Here is a 20886-nt window from a genome sequence, read left to right as displayed (position 1 = left end):
AATTTCTAGAGGAATCACTGTAGAGATTTTTCTTGAGAAATCCCTGGAATATTCCTTGGAGAAAACCCTGGAAGTATCCCTGGAGGAACTCCAGGCAGAATTTCTGGAGGAACTGCTGAAGGTGCTCCTGGAGCCCTGTCTGATCCGGTCCTTAAAAATCTGGTTGCGATCAAAACTTCTTCGTGATGGAAACTCTGTCAAAATTGTTGTATGGATCACTGTAGAGATTATCTATAATAATTTTGCGGTAAAATCCATGGAGGAATCTTCCAAAAAAATCCTGGACAAATCTCTGGAAGAGCCTTGGGGAAATTTTCTACCAACACCAATGTTTTCATTCTCAATCTGACCAGGACGAATGAATATTTTGATTTCCTTTCCTACTACAAAACTTTCTACCGTTGCTATGCAACTCAAGTTCGACGAACCAACATGTTTGAATGCACGAATATGTTCCTACAAAATGTTCGCTAGTAGTTCGTGCACATATTACACAGTTCGCGCAAACATTCGTGCAACTTGCACAAATGTTCGTGCATTGCACGCACTGTGTAATCAAGGCTTAATTCTCTCAACTTCATCGGGAGCACACGCATACTCGCCGACGTGCTGAAGGACCGCGGTTTCGGCATCGTCAATCACGCAACTCAGCAGTAAATAAATCATGGATGAGTTGGCTCACTCTTTTGACTCATTGTCTCGTATTTCCACAGTTTAATCACACACAGCAATAAGTTCTTGTTAGTCTGGTAAAATTATAGTAATCCTTTCTAATGTAAACAACAACATTCGGGTTTCACAAGTTTTGCGACTGAATCATTTTTTACGGTTTGAGTTGATTGAGTGATTTTGCATCGAAATCTCAAGCGTGAGATTTGCGAAACAGATCTCTAATGAGGGAGAGCGTATTGATTGAGATTTAAGTGTGAGTTTATCAAAACTGGTTGAGGTTCAAAGGCCGGTTCTTCAACTTCAGCTTAATAAACGTTCACAGCCCTCACTCCGCAAGCACTGATGATGATAAAGACGCTTTTTACGCGCAGCTTGAAAGTGAGTACGACAGCTGCTCAAACCACGACGTCAAAATCATCATAGGAGATCTAAACGCTCAGGTTGGCCAGGAAGAGGAATTCAGACCGACTATTGGAAAGTTCAGCGCCCACCGGCTGACGAACGAAAACGACTTATGACTAAGGGCCCATTCACAAATTTCATAACGCTGGAGGGGGTGGGTGTCCTCGCAATGTTACGGCCCATACAAAATTTGTTAAATTTTCATACAAAAAGCGTTACGAGGGGGTGGGTGGGTGTCGAAAATTGCCATTTTTGGCGTTATGAAATTTGTGAATAAACCCTAATTGATTTCGCTGCCTTGTAGAATATGACCAAAGACAAAACATATGATATGACCATTCGTAGCACCTACAGTACAGCCTTCCATACCGATACACCTGAAGAACACCACAACAGACAGAATCACAAATCGACCACGTTCTGATTGATGGACGGCACTTCTCTGACATTATCGACGTCAGGACCTACTGTGGTTCTAACATTGACTCTTACCACTATCTGGTGACGGTTAAACTGCGCCCAAAACTCTCTGTCGTCAACAACGTACGGTACCGACGGCCGCGCCGGTACGACCTAGAGAGACTTCAGCAACCGGATGTGGCAGCTGCATACGCGCAGCACATCGAGGCTGCATTACCGGAAGAGGGTGAGCTGGACGAACTGCTGAGAGCATCTTCGGGTACGTGGGACGGAGTCGATGGAACGATTGGTTCGACGAGGAATGTAGGCAGATTCTGGAGGAGAAGAATGCAGCGGCGATGGAAACATACCAGCCCCCACTTTGAGGGAGGTTAACCTTCATCCAACAAACATTATTTTCAAATGCAAAAAACACACTGAAATGTGCATAACTTTTTTGTTTCTCGATGGATTTTGTTGAAATTTTTAGAACTTCTTGAAAAACTTCTAGTTTATGTTCCAGGAAACTTGGGAATATAGATCCTGATGCTGCATCGACGTTCGAAAACTCCAAGTGCTTGCAAGTCCTCCTCGATCATAGTCTACGTTGCAAAGGCGATCATTTTTCGAGCGCTTTGAATGTCTAAAACAAAGTTATGTTTGTAAGGCGACTAAGAAACTTTGAATCAATAATGAAAGAAATTCATCGACTACAGCGCCATCTATGATCAAAAATGTAATTGGAATCGGTTTTCCCATTTATTTGATCGATTTTCTTCATAAAAACTTCAAGCTATGGGGGTCTAAATGTATAAATTGGGGTGTAACTTAAAGTTTTCTACGCTTTGAATTTTCTTAATTGAAAAGTGGTTACCATCTGATGAGTAAGATCAATCCAACATGTTTCAGTAGTAAAATTTATGATAAACAATCACTTAACTATTGAAAAACAAATTTAAAAAAAAATCCAAATTTTTGCCTGTTTATTCAAGCGTTTCTTATAAAAACGCTTTTTCGTAGAGAAATAGTCGATCAAAATAGTGGGAAAGAAAGGGTTAAATCCTCATTCTAATTTTGAAAGGTATTACACTTTGTGTGGAAATATGCCATAATTTCATTGTGGATCGCTCATCAGCTATTAGTGAAGAATACTCATCGTTTTCGAGGGTTAAATAAAAAAAACTGATGTTTAGAAGTTATTATCACTTTCCTTATTTCGCTCACGCTCAAATCGATCATTTTTTTTTTCAAATTCGCCTAGTAGCAAACCTTATTTCTGTATTGATGCCTAAAAGATTACTTTACTCCTTATTCACTCGTTTTCTAGCGCATATTGATAAGAGCAAATCTATTTCGTCCGTCAATCTCGTGATAATCCCCTGGAGGTATAGGAGAACAGAACAAATTTCTGCGAAACTATTATTCTTACTCAAGTTGTTCAAAGTGATTCAGAAATATAACACTGAAACGTAGGTGTATGATTGTAAGGAGCATAAATTATTACGTGTATAGCCGCTGCATCCTAACACTGAATGGAAGTTCATAACTGCATGATTGTTATAACCAGAGGATCCTCTCCCTTTCTTATGCATAAATTATCTCCTTTCAACTCCGACAAGAAATTTTCTAAGTGTATAAATAGAATGATCAAGGTCCCTATTACTTGTCTGGGCAAAGTATGATTAGATTTGTAGATGTTGTTAGTCGAAAAGTAATTAACCATTCGGACGCGAAGTTATTCACAAAGTGCTAAATTTTCGTTCTCCTAACATTAATGAACTCCCCATAGGAAGTGTCTTTGAGCATCGCATAAATTACCAATATTTAACATGTCGCAAATAGAAGAAACACATTTCGCTTAACTGTAAATCTGAAGATATACTTACCTCATGGCACTATCCCCCTCGGCAGAGCAAATTTACCACAGTGACAGAGTGAAATCGGACAACAAGGCTAAACACAGAAATATAGATTTTATATCCATAGAGCTCAGATGTATTTGCCATAAATACAGCATGTAGCAATAAAGAAACCTACTGTAAAGAAGAAAAGTAACACTCCCGTGTGTTTCATTCAATATCCTAAATTCTACAATTCATCGTCTTCGTCCTCCTCATCCTCATCTTCATCGTCTTCTTCACTTTCCATATCTTCATCGGCTGCGGCTGGTTTGCCACCTCTACTGCTGCTTCCTGCTCCCTCATCGGCTTCCATCGGGCCAAAGTCCATGTCCTCCTTGTATTCCATGTCGGCCTCGTGCGCCAAGCTGTCGCCCATTTCCACATCTCGACACCGAGCCGCCATCAACTCCCGGCGGATTTCAGGGGTGATTTTGTAGTGGGTCTTTTTCCTACAAAAATTGGAATTTACGTAAAATTTTTGATTGTATTTTTTTAATTGTGTTTAGTTTTCATAGGATCAAGTGTTTTGAAAATAGGAAGTTGAGAGACCTTTTGCTTCAAAAAAGAGTCCAAACAGAAACCAAAAAGTAACCTAATTTGAAGCTTTTTTGGGACCATTGGAGCTAGAAGATCCCAAAAAAGCTTCGAATTAAGTCTCTTTATGGTTTACGAAAAGTATTGCTGCTCGTATTACTGTATGTAATTTCATGATTTTCTCCAGGAATTTCATAAAAAGAAATCATTCAGTATTTGCTCAATGCATCCTTCAGATATTGCTCAAGAGATTTCTCCAGGAGATACCATTTAGTGATTAATTTACGAACTTTGTAAAGTATTCCTCTGCAAGAATTCAACCTGGAATTTTTGTAAGGATATCCACAGAAATTACTTTACAGCGTACATCTGGAATTTCTTCAAAGATTCTTTCAGAATTCCGTTTAAAACATTTTTGATAGTTCAACCTATAATTTCTCCAGAGATACCTCCAGGAATTTATAAGGATTTTGTAAACAATGTTTTTCGGGTTCTGAGAAGAATCCTAATTCTTGCCAAATCCATCAATCACTGAATTATGGGAATTCCAGTAAACCTCAATGATTCATAGCAGACTTTTGGGAATTCTAAAGGTATCCGAAATAATCCATCGATATCGCAACAGTATATGGGGATTATAAGCGAAATCATCGGGATTCCTAGCAGGATCTATGAGTATCCTAACGTGCTCATGAGAAATTCCAGCGGAATCTTGTGGAAACCTCTATGGATTTCAAGCAGACATCTGGAAATGTCTAATGTGTAACTTAAGAATGCTGCGTGGAAATGGGTGATTCATAGAAATCTCTTGAGGATCGTAATGATTCCTTGCATAATTATTAATTATGCACATTCTTATCAACATTCCGAGCATATCTAGCAAAATCTTGTGAATTTTGAGTTACTGCACAGCAAAATATAAGAATTACTAGCGGTATTCTTAGAATTTTTATGTACGTTTGAGGATTTCCAAAGGAGTCCAGAACACATTCAGAGCAAACTCTTTGCAATCTGAGGTTTTTAAGAGAGGTTTAAAGCGAGATCTTGGGGATTTCTAGCAGGCATCTGGGATTACCTAACGAGATTCTAAAAATTTCTACTTGGAGCTTCTAAGCAACCTGTGAATTCTATATATATGTTTTAAAATTGTTGGCTTAATTGGTGTCAAATTATACATAAAAATCAATTGTAATGAAAAATGATCATTAATAGTGATTCAATACTAACTTCTCTCTGAATTTATTAAGCTTTTTGATGTAGGTAGTCAATAAACTTTTTGATGTATTCAGTGAAATTACTTTATAGATTGCTTTCATGGTTCTCGAGGGCCACATGCGGCTCTGAGCAGCAGGTTGTTTTAAGAATTCGTCCAGAAATTACTCCAGATTTCTTCAGGAAATCTTTCATAAACTTTTTTTCACTTTGATAAATTGTCCAATGAAGCCTTCATTTTTTTTAGGCGTTCTTCCATGGGAATGTCAACAAGCTTCAACGAAGTTACACAAAATTGATTCGCGAAAGATCGATTTCTTCTGGATCGACACACACTGGTGTTTAATTTAAATATGTTCGAAAATATTGCTCCTTTGTTAAATAATTTTGCTTTTTACATGAAGAATGAAGATACTTCTTAATACTAATAGTTCTCAGTGTGTCGTGAAAGTTGAGAAAATGAAGCACAACCCGGGTAGAGGAGAATAGCAAAAGAATAACAAAATTTACTATTAAAATAGAATGTTTGAATAGCAAAATTTGTTCTTTGTTTGTTTGAAATAAGAGATAAAATAACAAAAATAATAACTAAGTTTATATGGCATAAAAACTAAATAATATCATATTTTGCCATTGTAATAACAAAATAATAGCAAAAATATAGGCAACCGCAAATAACAAAATATGTTATTATTTAGATATTGATAACAAAATAATAACTAAATAAGCTATTCACGAATAGATCGAAATAATGGTAATTTAAGTTCTTTGACTTTAATGTCTAAATTTAGCATGTTTGAAAAATAAACTTTTTGCTTTCCTGCAAAAACATTTGCTTTTTAAATCTTCAATGAATATCATACGAATTGTAAAATGAGCTATTATTGCAAAATTTGATGTTGGTTTGTTCTCATGAATTATATAAATAAAGATTTCAAATATCAAAATAATGACATATTTTACTGTGATGGCGATGTTTGTTATTATGTAGATATTTAATATTTTTTAGTATGTTTGCACAAATAACAAATTTTACCATGATAGTATATTTTGTTATTGATTAGTTATTACATGACTCTCAAGGATAACATACCAATAACAAATTTTGCTATGATTGTATGTTTTGCTATTGATAAGATATTTATGTCATATATTAATAACATAATAATGGTTAAAAAAGATATGATTGCAAAATTTGTTCTTATTTTGTTATTCATTATTTTGTTATTCACCTCTACCCGGGAAATCAGCTTAAAATCCAAATCGATTTTTCAGAATATATTAAAATTACTCGGGGCCCAGATAGCCGTTGCGGTAAACGCGTAGCTATCCAGCATGACCATGCTGAGGGTCGTGGGTTCGAATCCCGCTGGTCGAGGATCTTTTAGTAATGGAAATTTTCTCGATTCCCAGGGCATAGAGTATCTTCGTACCTGCTACACAATATACACATGCAAAAATGATCAATCGGCAAAGAAAGCTCTCAGTTAATAACTGTAGAAGTGTTCATAAGAACACTAATCTGAGAAGCAGTATTTGTCCCAGTTGGGATGTAACACCAGAAAGAAGAAGAAGAAGAAGAATTAAAATTACTCACACGGTGTGTTTCAGAAGAGCCCGATTTTGTGTAATGGGCTGCAAAATGGTAAGTCGACAACTAGGAAGGAGCGTCCAACACAGCTCTGGTCCTCACAAGTTCCTACCTCACACTTCCACGGGTCAAACGATGACAAATACGGCCAGCGAAGGATTGCGTACTTAGCTGGTAGTGCAGCCTGGGCACTGTTGTCCTTCTGACATCAGCTAGATTGAGAAGGTACGTCTCGAGCGTTTCTTCACCAGGAGGTGCGACTGTTGTTGTATCCAGGGGCTGAGTGAGAAATGCTGTATCGCGCACAGCTAAATCCAAGGTAGTAGCCGCATCAGTGCGACCGTCCTAGTGCTAGTTGGGACGTTAAACAGAGCTGGCACGATGGCGCTCCGGCGAGACAGGATTGATGGCGTAGGCCCAATAAGCCACCCGTAAAAAAATCTTGTTGGCCTGGACAGAAGGTGTGGAAAAGCGAGCATCGAGCGGCTACCTTCTACCAAAGCTGTGGCACTACTGATGAGCTAGGCACTTGCTTCATAGTGTTGGGCAAGATGCAGCAACGCGTTATCGGGTGACAGCCGATCAACGCAAGGAAGTGCAAGATGAGGATAAAAGGCCGTTTCTTCATCTACAGCATCATCAACGTACACTGCCCACAAGAAGGGAGACCCGACGACGAGAAGGAGACGTTTTACGCGCAGCTGAAGCAGATATTTGACGGATGCTCGCCGCGTGACATGAACGCACAGGTAGGACGAGAGGAAATGTACAGACCGGTGATCGGGCGGAACAGCCTGCACGCCGTATCGAACGACAACGTCCAACGATGCGTCAACTATGTAGCCTCTCGTGGTATGGTAGCCGACATGTGCAGAGACTGGGACGGAAATCTTCTCACGAACGAACGTGAGGTGGTCTAAAGGTGGCACTACGATGTCCCTTAACGAAGATGTGGACAGTAGCGAAGGTGGCACGGAAGTAACTTTGAGAGCACGCGCGGAGGACGAATGATTACCGCCTCCAGATCTCCAAGATGTTGAAACGGAGATTGGACGGCTAAAAAATAACAAAGCCGCTGGGGTGGACCAGCGAGTTGCTAAAATACGGTGGAGATGCATTCGCAAGAGCACTGCTCCAAGATTTAGGAGGACGAAGTATTACCAGACGATTGGATGGACGATGTCGTATGTCCCATCTACAAAAAGGGCAATAAATTGTAATGCGCAAATTATCGTGCGATCTCAATTTTGAGCCTGCAAGGTACTCTCCCAAATTTTATGCCGCCGTCTATCACCAATTGCTAGAGAGTTCGTTGGGCAATTACAGGCAGGATTTATGAGCGAACGAGCTACCCGGATAAAAAATACAATACAAAAACAATATAACGTATTGGAACAGTACCATTCAATATATTGTAAATACAATACAGTATATTGTGAAATGACAATACAATTACAGTACAATATATTTTTTTGAACAGTTCAATGTATGGTATATGAGATTTTTGCAATATAATGTATGGGTGATTAAGTATCGTAACAATACAAATCTAGATATTTTCTCATACATATATTTTGAAAATACAATACGATATATTGTTCATGTATTGTCTTGATCAGCAATTCGTGTATTGTTGTACAATACAAACACAATTCAACGAACTGTATTCCAATGGATCATTAAAATAACCAAAACGGCCGCTATGGAAAGCATAGATAGCGCCACCGTAGTCTTGTGTGTTTGACATAACAGCAATGCTGTCACAATGTTAAATCCCATATATAGTGGCGCCTTTGTTTTGATGCGGTGAGCACTTGCAAAAACTACCTTCAATGATCCATTAGTGGTGAAAAGTATAGAATTTGTATTTTGTATGGATTGTCCCCCAACTTACCGGATATTTGTGCCAAAAGTAGCAAAATAATTTTAACTTTATAGAAGTAAAGTTTTTTATCATGGTTGCATTCGTGGTTACCAGGCTTTATTTTGCTCATCTTGATCTGATAGATGGAGCGACCTCGTACGCTCACAACAATTATGAGTCAGCATTCGATAGAAGAGTGCATGGTGACGTCACGAAAAATTCTCCTTCTCTGTCCCTCTTTCATCACGCTCAATTGACTCTCTTGCTCTTTGACACTCACTGCTGGAATTGTTTAGATTTTTTTTATATGGAGTTGACATTCACTGCTGGAATTGTTGACATTTTTTTTATATGGAGTTTCGAGGTTAGGTCAAGCGTGCAACGATCTATGTTGGTTGAATAATCCGTGGCTGAGAGAGTGGAGAGAAACGTTGGCTCTATCCAAACGCACATCTTCCATATGACAGCTCTAGCTTACTGCGAGGCTCTGCAAACACATCATCATTGCTTTTGGGATGAACTGAGGTTGGTTTCTCCGTCAACGCAAGAGCATGATTTCGCTTTCCTCTTTGCCCTTTTGGGCAAAGAGCTACAAAGAGACAACGAAGAGCTGTCTAGAAATGCTCTTTCCCGAACTGAGAAATGGGAAAACATGCTCTCCCTCTAACTGAGAAAGGGAGAAAATAATCTCTTTCTCTGTTAAGCACTGAGGTTGTCAAAATAAACTCTTAACCACTGTGGGAATGAAAATAACCAACCACAAACGTGTCAACTCTTCATCCCGCAGAGCTCGTACGCTCAGTTTGTGTGTGGGTAAAATCGCTTCTCTTTTGTAGTTGATCATTAAAAGGGGGAGAACGAGGATAAGTCAAGAGCAAGGAAGAAGCCTGGTCGTTACAGCTAATGTCAAGTGACTTCTAAAAAACTACTTATTTTTGGTTCCGGGTCATTTGGCCGAATGCCATTTGGCCGAACACCATTTGGCCGAATGCCGTTTGGCCGAAATAGGAAATAATAGTGAATTACAGTTAGCATATTATTGTAGTGAGTTTCGAAGCTGAATTTCAAAGAACTTATTCAGCTTACTTTTAAAGAAGGTATCATCATTGATATACACATAATTGGCTCTTTGATGTTAGTTCAAAAAACAGTCAGTGCTGAAAGAAGAACATCCTTAATGTAGGCAAATATTCACTTCTCTGCTAGTGGTAATAGCTGCCAGCAGATGCTTTTGCATTGTGCTTGTAGTCAGCTTTTGACAGTAACTAAAACGGTGCACGAATTATTAGTCCTGCTGCAGGACTGGAATGCTTCGATCCCTCGAAACTTATTAAGTAAATTATTTCAAAGTTCTAGTAACCATACATTTTGTCTGCTTTTTTCACAAAGGGGAAACTTTTTCCTCGTAATTGTTCACCGAGTCAATCGCTTTACTGCTATACGCAAGCAAAGGTGCAGAGCTCAGTTCACACGTTGCAATCGTAATATTGGAGGAGAAACAGAAAGAACAGCCTATGATCAAGAGAACGAAAAATCTCTTATGAAAATTTAAGCAAGTGCTATGCAAACAATTTTTATATTAGTATAACTACAAAGAACTGCCGATGATTTAAAGAAGGTAAAATTCCCAATTAACATATAAGCTGAATTATCGCCATCAGTCACGAAACCAGATAACTCGAAAGAATATCCTATGCTTAAAAGAAGGAAAAACTTCTAATGAAATATTAAAAAAAAAACTGTAACCCTATCATACCGTTGGTAGCCCCAGATGAAACAACCATGAGCTTTGAGTCTTGATGCAATGAGTGGAGTTCACAATTTCGTCCTAATTTAACGGGTCAATTGTATCATTCTCTTGGAGCACTTATATAGTGACAAACATGACGTCTCGTCACAGCATTAAAGTCAATTAATTAGCTGATCAATTATTGGGCAACACCTAACAATCTTAATCATAAGTGTTGTAGTAATTTGATATTTTTTTGTTCGCAATTCGACCAAATGACATTCGGCCAAATGGCGTTCGGCCAAACGGCGTTCGGCCAAATGGCCGGACACCCCTATTTTTACGTTTTGAATATTTTTCACCCAACATTTCTTGCTTTCTGAACTTGTTTTGTTTACTTCTTACAGCAAAGCTACATAGAAAAACACAAAAGTTGTTTTACGCGAAAATAGGAATTTGACCAAAATTGTAAGGTATAAGACCAATTAAAAACAATACAGTATTCTGTTACAATATATTATATTGTTTTTGAATTGTATATCCAAACAAGAATAATGTTTCTTCGACATTCTATTACAATACGCTGTATTGTATCCAATACGTTATATTGTACATCAATGGTTTATTCCATTCACTAAATGATACGTTTTTATCCGGGTACAACGGACCAAATATTCGCCATCCGCCAGATGTTGCAGAAATGCCGCGAATACAATGTACCCACACATCATTTATTCATCGACTTTAAATCGGTCGAGATCAGCTATGGCAGATTATGCACGAATACGGTTTCCCGGACAAACTGATAAGATTGATGAAGGCGACGATGGAGCGAGTGATGTGCGTAGTCCGAGTATCAGGGACACTCTCGAGTACCTTCGAATCTCGCAGAGGATTACGGCAAGGTTTCGTGTTTACTGTTCAACATTGCGTTAGAGGATGTGATAAGAAGAGCGGAGATAGACACGAGTGATACGATTTTCAGAAAGTCCGTCCAGCTACTTGGCTTCGCCGACGACATAGGTATCGCAACACGGAACTTTGAAACGATGGCGGGTACGTACATCCGACTAAGGGCTGAAGCTAAGCGAATCGGATAAATGTTTCGAAGACAAAGTACATGACAGCGAGGGGCTCACGAGAGGTTACGGCACGCCCCCATTTCGAGTTCATATTGACGACGATGAAATCGAGGTGGTCGAAGAATTCGTGTACTTGGGCTCACTGGTGACCGACAACGGCACCAGCAGAGACATTCAGAGACGCATCGTTGCTGGAAATCGTGCAAGCATCTACAAGACGCTGATTAGACCGGTACTCCTCTATGGGCACGAAAAATGGACCCTAAGTGCAGAGGATCAACGCGCCCTTGGTGTTTTCGAACGGAAGGTGTTGCGGACCATCTACGGCGGAGTGCAGATGGAAGACGGAACGTGGAGAAGGTGGATGAACCATGAATTGCACCAGCTGCTGGGAGGTTGCAGCTCGCAAAAAATAGGAGGTTGCGGTGGGCTGCCATATCACCAGAATGTTGGATAACAATCCGGTGAAAGTGGTTCATGAAAACAATCCGACCGGCTCAAGACGACGTGGTACGCAGCAATCAAATTGAGGACGATCTACGGACCCTTCGCAGAATGCGTGGTTGGCGACAAGCAGCCATGGACCGAATCGAATGGAGACGTCTTCTACGTACAGCAGAGGCCACCCAGGCCTTAGCCTGACCGATAAGGTAAGTACGATTTTGTGTAACTTTCTGGAAGGAAGTTTTCCAGTAAATTATTGAAGCATTTTCGAAAAATAAGAAATAATCCTTAAGGAATCCTCTGATGAAACTTGCATAAGGTTTAAAGTAATCCTTGATTAACTCCAACAAAGATTTCTGAAAGAACTTTTGCCTTTTGAGGAATTCTAGGAGAATTTCCTAGATAAATTGCTAAGATAATTGAAAACAATTATCGGTCGAATATACGTATAATATCCTGCAGGTTTCAGGCAGAATTCCTTGAAAAACATCGGATGGAATCCTTGAAGACAGAAGGAATCCAGAAAAAATTACTGGAATAATTGTTGTAGTAGTAACTGGTGTGAAACCTTCGACAAACTTTTGAAGAATCTATGGAGAATGTTACTTGGAAAAGTAAGGTACTCGAGAAGTGTTCAAAAACTCTGTAATACCTTAACCTTCGTAAAAGAACTCCTGTGGATATTTTGAAAGATTTTATTGAGTAACAGCAGGAAAGCTCTCAGTTAATAACTGTGGAAGTGCTCATTGAACACTAAGCTGAGAAGCAGGCCTGTCCCAGTGAGGACGTAATAATATTTATTTTTTTCTTTTAAAATGAAGGGCACGTAATGCCAAGAAGAAGAAGAAACTGGAAAATACGGGGGAAGAATTAGTGTTTTTCAAGGAAATCCAGTGATAGGCTGCAGAACTACTTGGACACTTCCATAATTCACTTTGGCAGGGAGGTTTTTCTCGGTCGAATTGTCTAAAACTTTACAATAAGAAGCATTTCAACAGACGCATGTTTTGGCCAAATAATATGATCTCAGTAGTTTAAAAAAAAAACTACTGCCGGAAAGACTGACAGAATGTACTATACGTTTGAAGTAAAAGCATGAAATGAGCTCACCAATCCTACCGTTATTACGATGGAAAGGGTGTCAGAATGTATTATACGTTTAAGGTAAAAGCATGAAACGAGCTCACCAAATTGATCCTCCTTTCTTGACTTAACAATCACAAATCAATTTCATCTTCGTCATCAACATGCTCAATGTACGCAAACAAAACGCGTGCTAAACAAGGATTAAAAACACCCCGGCGACGCGGAAACCAAACTCGATTACTAGGACCTTTGAAAATCACTTATTTGGAGACTAGTTTTAGCCTTTATTTTAGTTAAAAAAGTTAGATGATTTTTTAGAAGAGTTCTTAATAGATTTTTTCGAAAAATTTCTGAATACATTTTTGGAGCAATTCCTGAGAGTAAGTGTGGATGAATTCTTGTAGGAATCCATACGAAGATACCTCTGGCAGAATAAATAGGAAACATAGGCGTAGGAATTTTTACAGGTTTTTTTTTTGTAAAAATCCCTAAACGAAAACATCGTCAAAAAAAAAAAAAATCTTCGAAATAAACCTTTGTGGATTTTCTTAGAATTTTTGGAATAACTTCTTGATTAACTACTGGAGAAAATTATGAAAGAAATAAGCAAAAATAAAAATATCTAGAGGAAATCCTGGAAAGAAATCATACACACCTAAATTATTTTATAGGAATCCGTGAATTTCACTGTAATCTCAACAGCTGAACAGTTCGGTAAAATGAAACACCGTAATTCCGTCGAAATTTTACAGATTCCGGTGAAATTTTACCGAAGACTAAAAATTTACCGTACTCCGTTAATTTATTTCACCGAACTTTTCAGCTGTTGAGATTACAGTGTATTTCACGGATTCCTGTAAAAAAAATTCAAGTGTGTAGTAACCTAATCCCCGCAAAAATTTCAGGGGGGAGTGTTTGAGTGCTCAAGGGTTTCCTGGAGCAACTTCGGGAGAAAATTATCTAAGCATCCTTTAAACATTGCTGAAGAAATTGCTTTGATGGAAGTAAGAATTGATAAAGGAGTTTTTGAAGGAGTCATTGCACGTATTTCAAAAATCTCTGGAGTAATCACTTGGATACTTTCTAACGATTTTCTTAGAGGAATCTGAGAATTAATTCCTCGAGAACCTGTAGAACAGTCTCGTAATATTCTCTATAGTTTCCCTGGAGACTTTAAAAGAAAAAGTGGCGTCAGAGACCATATTGGTTCGCATAAATCCTAGACCTTCCATTAAAAATAATGACTTTCAGAGACCTGCATTAATATAGTGAATAGAAAGAGACCACATACCAGCCCTGAATTCATCTATCCAGGTTCTGTCGAATCGGAGAATTATTCCTAATACCAATTAAAGCAATCAATACTTACTTCAACAGCTGCAGCAGCGCATCCCGCTGCTCGGACGAGATATCGTTCTTGTACCGTTGGGCAAATGTAAGCAGCGCGTTGTGCCACAGCGTTGGCAGTTCTCGTTTGTCCAGCTCGAACTTGAGGAAATGGAAGACGGCAGCGTCCACCACTCGGTACGGCAGGGCGTACCTTTTGTCCAGAATGATCCGAATGAAAACCGAATTCGCTCCGGAGTACTCCATCTCGCAAATCTTCAACAGACAAGCCGAAGTGTGCAGCACAGGGATGGTTGTAGAACTTATAATGCTACCGAAAATGATGGCTTCTCGCAAGGTGCAATCACCCGATTCCAACAGGGGAAGAACAATTCCCTTCATGAAGGCAGCCGGTTTGAAGAGTGCCTTTTTCAGCGCTCGATAAAGATAGAAGTTGAGTTTGTGATACTCGGCCAAATCGTCTCGGATTCGTGGCAACAGAACCAGATTGTAGAACCTTTGAGCCATGTACTGTGTCAATCCGGATGAGAAAATTCTGGTCGCTTGAAACATTGCCGCAGCGCTCCAATTGTGTGGCTCTGTAATGTAGAGAATCTGTTCCCAGTTCCGCAGCTTTGGAACGATTTTGAATGCCTTCGGGAAGCGACCACTGCGATATCGTTTCAGCACATCTCTCACTCCCTCGTACATTTCCCGTACACGAGGATCAATCTCTTCCATCTTCAGCGAACCGGTATCGGAAAATTGCGTCTGGATTTCCGTTTGCTTCTCCGTAATCTTATCCATGATCAAATCGGCCAATGTGCGAGTTTTGACTCCATCTCTGGAAAGTAATTGCAATCATTAATTTATCCCTACCGGAACGTGTTAGGGTAACCCAGAAAACATGTCAATGCCTGAAAAGTAATGGTGTCCAACACTAGAATGAAAGATATGCTTATTTAGCAGCAAAACATAGCATAGACTGACTGTACATGTCAATAGTTGCTAATCCGTGATTGATCGGAACTGGTAAGAATTGCACTTCGATCCAAATAAATCATATAATTGATCAATAACGGCGCCGGCCTAGTTCTTACAGTCAGTTGGGATGGGGAAGGAATGTTAGTGTGTGATGATTGTTGTTTCTAACGACCGAGAATACCTCTGCATCACCTCAATTACTATGAGAAAGGTGTTGATTAGTGAGGGAGGAAAAAACTCTGCGAGTCACCTTTGGTCGATGTTGCGATCCATGGATAAGGAAGAAAAAACGACTCTTACTTGACACTTGTTTTGCATTTTTGTCCCGTGGTGGCCAAAATTAAGAATACCTTTCATTCTAGGGTTGACTACCATATCCGAACACTGACTTTTGTCTGGGACACCCCATTCCCCCTCGTACTCACTTATTCAGGAACATCTCCAGAGCCCGTTCGTCTTCTTCGTTTATTTTGATGTCGTCGAAGAAATCCTGGCCATCGACATCGGCCTCCTCCCGGTACTCCTCATCGGATTCGTCCGAAGAAGCGGCATCTCCCAACCGGTGGCGCCTTTTTCCGACACTGGCTGCTGCGGCCGATTCGGCCAGAGACGGTCCAAAGGAATCGTCCAGCAGGTTAAGTTCGGCCTGTTGTTTGCGGGCTTGCTGCAGGATTTTCTTGGTTGTCCGGGAATCGACAAATTCCTCCTCCTCAGCCCGTAGGCGAATCTTGGGAGCTTTCGATTTCTTCGAGACTCTGCCCTCGGTGATTTGATCGCCGAGGGACATTTTCGGCCCGGTTAGACCTTTTATTCGGTGCGCTTTCGATTTTCCCATGGCTGTAATGAGTTTTCACTAGTTCACACTGTTTAAATTAGCAAAAAATCACGTATTTTTAGTGCAAAAACTTAATAATTTGTGGGAAACAAACTGAACAACGTGCGGAGTGACTGCGGAATTGAATCAAAACAACACCGCGTGTGATGATTTTTTTGACACCTTCGAACTTGACGAAGAACGAGCAGCGCATAGGCGTCGTTTTCGTTAAGTTTTGTTGAGGGGTAAAGTTTAGCAAGAAAATTAGGGCGCGGCCAGGATAGACGCGAAAAGCGAAACGAAGAGAAAATTGCGTGGGAAGGAATAACAGTTATTTATAATGAAATGTCAAACTCCAAAGAATTTTTGCATCGCTTCGCGTGACGCGTCTACCGTGGCCTACACCTTAGGGTGGGTAATCGCGACCTTTTTTTGCAGGGTGGGTAGGTTCATTCACAAATTTGATAACGCTAAAAATGACCATTTTTGATACCCACCCCCTCATGACGCGTTTTGTATGAATATTTTTCAAACTTTGTATGAACTGTAACATCTCCAGGGCAACCACCCACCCCTCCAGCGTTATGAAATTTGTGAGTAAGCCTTAAAGTATTATGCGTGGCGCAAAAAAATCTCGCGCCGACGATCTTCAAAAACGCTTGTAAATCGTCACAGCCTGGGAGGGAGAAACCGATACAAAATTTCTGTACGTCAAGGTGAGCCGAAATTCTTCTGTTACGTACTGTCACTGTAAGCCCACACGGGAAAAAAATCTGTAGTAAAAATTATTATTTTAGCTGACTACGCCCATTTTTGAAACTACCATGGAATTTCAGACCAATTAACTATGTTTACGGTACATTCCACCACATTACTAGTACATTTGACAGAAATAATTTACAACAATTCGATTTCAACTACAAAATCAAGCGCATTTGTGGTCTGCTGAAAATTGCCGGTGCGAGCGCTTAAGTTAACCCCCTAAAGCCTGGTATCCACATCCTAAGTAGAGCGGTCAAGTACAATTTGTTGCTAATTACCAAAGTAATTTTAACAGCTGCTCGAGAATGAGCGAAGTGTCACTTTTACTTGCGGAATAATTGAGCGGCACATTTTTCCGTACGGAATAGTGACAGCTTCATTTGATTTGTACGACAGGCGTTACCAATGTTACGAAATCAGCTCTACTTGTCAACTGGATACAGCTCAAGCAATTTCGACAGCTGAAGTATTTCTTGGCCATTACTTGTCCTATCCTTTTGCACAGTACTTACGAAGTGGATACTACCCATAAAATTGTAGTTTTTACCGCACAATTTTTTTGCGTGCAGATTTCAAAAAAAAAAATTACCTATGGAATATTTTAAAAACCTTTCGATTATGAAAATATAACCCAAATATTGAACTCTAGCAGGAAAAAATCTGAGGTACATTCGATTTGCATAATCTGCTGGTTCAGACATAGCGTGCGGTAACTTATAATTGCAAATGTTCACTTATCTTGCGTTCATTACGGCTTCTTAATTAGTTTTCACTAAATTGCAATGATCGATACAGTTTTGGTCAGTTGCTACTTTTTAAATCTTATGTAAATTCGTTAATGCTTCATTGTACAGCGGGGATTTGCTGGTTGGAAGACGACTGCCTTCCATCTAGCGAATCCGACCCGTTAGTTGGAACGACTGACAGCTGGTGAAAATGCTCCAGACATACTTAAGGCTAAGTAGCTCGTCATTCGTTTTGGCAACAATCATGACTTTTCACCTTGCTTTTCAAAGTGATAAAACTCAGTCTTGATAGTTTATATTGAGTTAAAAAAGTATCACTGTACGAGGTATTATGCATAAAGTATGCTGATACTTTTTCAGCTGTGTCAGTGGAAAACCAACTGATTTTCTTTGATTCGAAATCGTGAGACGAATTAGCAACAATCATTAACGACCCGTACAAATTTCAATGACGGCCTACTTCGCCTTAAACTATCGTGATATCGTGATTCCTCTGAATTTCATTCAGTAGTTCCTGGAAAGTTCCGCCATAGTTTCCCCAGGAATTTCTCGGGAGTTTCTCAATCAATTAACCCGGAGTTCCTCAATAAATTACCCCGGAGTTCCTCCAGAAACGCATCCAAAAGTTTCTCCAGGAATGCCTGCGGAGTTTCTCCAGGAACGTCCCCGGAGTTCTTCCATAAATGCAACCGTTCGCACTTTGCGATGCGCTTATTGCGATGTAAAAAAGAAAAATTAACGTTGACGATTGTTGAATTGCGAAGATACTTGGGTTAGAAGGTAACAATTTGTTTTTTTTTTTTACTTTAATTGATGAAAAACCATTAAAAATTGAGTAAACATGTGTTGTTGGCCTGAACTTAAGCATTTGGTACTACAATTGGGACAGGGCTTTAGGAACCTATTCTTCTGAAATTTCTCCGGAGATTTTATCCAGAAATTCTTCCAGGGATTTGTTCAAGGAATTCAATTCCCCCGGGATTTCGTCCAGGAACTTATCCGAGAATTTTCCGTCTCGCTTCAGGCTTTGCTAAAAAAATTCCCCGGTGATTTCTCCCAGCAACTCCTCTTAAGGTTCTCACAAGGAAGTCTTCCGGGGATTATTTTCAGGGATTTCCTCTAGTAGATTACTTCCAGAAATTCCACGGAACTTCCCCCGGATTTCTACTGGGAGTTCTTCGAGAAATTCCACTGGAGCTCCTCCAGCGATTCCTCTAGATTCCATCCTGAAAAGTTCCTCCAGATCACTATTGCGAATTTGTTTGGAATTCCTCCATAGTTTCTCCAGGAATTTTTCTGGAGTTCCTCAATCAATTACCCTGGAGTTTCTCCAGAAAGGCATCCAAAGTTTCTCCAGGAACGTCTCCGGAGTTCTTCCATAAATGCTTACGGTCGCACTTTGCGATGCTTATCGCGATTTTTTTTTACCTAACTCGTTTATGGTGCCGTAGGGCATAACAGAGCCGAAATCTTTTCTTTTTTTACATTGCTTACATTTTAAATATTGTACATATTTATTTTAAAAACTATGTTAGTATGGGGAAGTTTTATGGTTAGTGAATACATTTAAACAACAAGAAAGGAAAGGATTTTTCGGGATTTCTTAAGCTATTTAGATTTCTATGTTGATGGGACAGGATATCCAGATCTGTAATGAAACTAAATAGAAACGATTTGTGGGAGACACGACGAGAAGAGGACAATTTGAAGGGGAAAACGAAAGACAGGGAACAAACGACAATCAAACTCGGATATTGATACGCTTCAAAAACAGGTAAATAAAATTCATATATTCCAAATCAATGCCCGCCAACACTTCCCTAACAGGTTTCTGCTGTGCATCCCTCAGGGCCCAAGGGAAACCAGAAAAGGAAGACATTAGGGATGTGTTGGGTAAACTTGACTTTGTGTACATGAAGCTTATGTACAGTTTTTTTTAAACAAGCTAACATCATTGTTTAACTCCCATTTCTTGTCGGTCCACTTGTCCACCTTGTGTCCCCTCGAAACCCGTCTTTGTGTATCGTTACAGGTTGTCATTGTCCACTCAACGTTCGACCAGCAGCAAAGCAAACACGTCACAACTTAAAGCTGCTGAATGTCAACGGAACGATCCCATTGTCCTATCCCTTCCTTGAAATTATTGTTACCCCTAACCTCGACCAAACCGCGAGTTTTTCGGTTCCCCAAAACTAAAATAGAAAATTAAGAAAACACGATGAATTTGTAAATAAAGTCAAAAGAACTCGGCTCCGTAATGCCTAATGGCGCATGAGCCTAATAAATAAATGATTAAGTAAAAAAAAAAACAGGTTTCTGCTGTCTTCCTCGGATCCGGAGAGTTTCAGTCAGTTCAGATCTGATGCTACGATGCTCACCGCATCCCCATACGTCATGTTCGATATTCTGGTAAGCCACGCCGCGAACACAGAGATTGCTTTCAGAGAGCCCAATACGGGGCGGTGGGTATGCGCGCTTAACGAATAGTGATTGGACATAAGCCGACACATGATACGAATGAAATCACGGCTCATGCCCAACCCCTTAAACCATGGTTTCTCGACATTTGTGGAAATATGGAATGCAGCCATCTACCCATTTATCCGTCTCTCCATTTCTGTTGCCAGCTGATCAAGGTCTCCCAACGGGCCAATGCAAAAAATTCATCGAAGGCGATTTGACGCTCGTAAACATCGCCTTCTTTAGCGCCTACCTTAGCCAGAGAGTCCGCTTTCTCATTGCCCGGAATGGAGCAATGGGAAGGGACCCAAGCTAGGGTAATAGTGTAAGAGCGATTTGACAAAATATAAAGGGATTTACTTCACAACACCCAGGGTGTAATGTATAGCTGCTAGTTCAGCAACATATACAGAACATGGCTTTTGAAGCATGAAGGAGGCGCTATGAAAAACGTTGTAAACACCGAAACCAGTGATATCATCCATTTTTGACCCATCAGTGAAGAACTGTCGGTTCTCGCTGACATGCCCGAATTTACTTGCAAACATGGGAGGGATAAACTTTGAACGAAAGTGATCTGGTATACCATGGATATCTTGCTTCATGGACAAATCAAAAACTAAAGTGGAATAGTCGAAGTCTAGGAAGTTGTCACGATTGGTGTTAACCGAAGATGGGCTGACCTCCAGCGTCATGTACCAGTAGAACACACTCGAGAAACGAGTTTGTGGGTTATGTTCAAGCAGCTTTTCGAAGTTTTCAATAACCAATGGATTGAGAATCTCACAACGGATAAGGAACCTGAGTGTTAACTCCGCGAAACGATCTGTAAGGGCTGTACTCCTGCAAGTACTTTTAAACTCATTGTGTGAGTCGAG

The 20886-nt window shown here is 39.9% G+C and overlaps 2 protein-coding genes across 3 annotated transcripts in view; one reads left to right on the top strand and one right to left on the bottom strand.

Annotated features, from left to right (window-relative positions):
• The window catches only part of LOC5563589 (secretory carrier-associated membrane protein 2), a 38390-nt gene extending 34862 nt beyond the window's left edge, over positions 1 to 3528 (top strand). For both annotated transcript variants that reach the window (XM_021852374.1, XM_021852375.1), the window contains one exon: positions 2801 to 3528. In XM_021852374.1, coding sequence (XP_021708066.1) covers positions 2801 to 2810 — 10 coding nt within the window. In that variant the 3' untranslated portion in view covers positions 2811 to 3528. The remainder of the gene's footprint in view (positions 1 to 2800) is intronic.
• On the bottom strand, positions 3442 to 16213 carry LOC5563588 (bystin). The gene is made up of 3 exons (XM_001647884.2): positions 15652 to 16213; positions 14286 to 15086; positions 3442 to 3823 (listed from the first exon to the last, which is right to left on the bottom strand). Exons 1-3 carry the CDS (start codon positions 16059 to 16061, stop codon positions 3562 to 3564), a joined length of 1473 nt encoding a protein of 490 aa, XP_001647934.2. The 5' UTR covers positions 16062 to 16213; the 3' UTR covers positions 3442 to 3561.
• Between the last annotated feature and the right edge of the window lie 4673 nt (positions 16214 to 20886).

The sequence above is a fragment of the Aedes aegypti genome, chromosome 3 (assembly GCF_002204515.2).
Source record: "Aedes aegypti strain LVP_AGWG chromosome 3, AaegL5.0 Primary Assembly, whole genome shotgun sequence".
NCBI classification, from domain to species: Eukaryota; Metazoa; Arthropoda; class Insecta; order Diptera; family Culicidae; genus Aedes; species Aedes aegypti.
The sequence above is the reverse complement of the archived record's forward strand: the minus strand, read 5'-3'. Positions and strand labels throughout refer to the sequence as shown.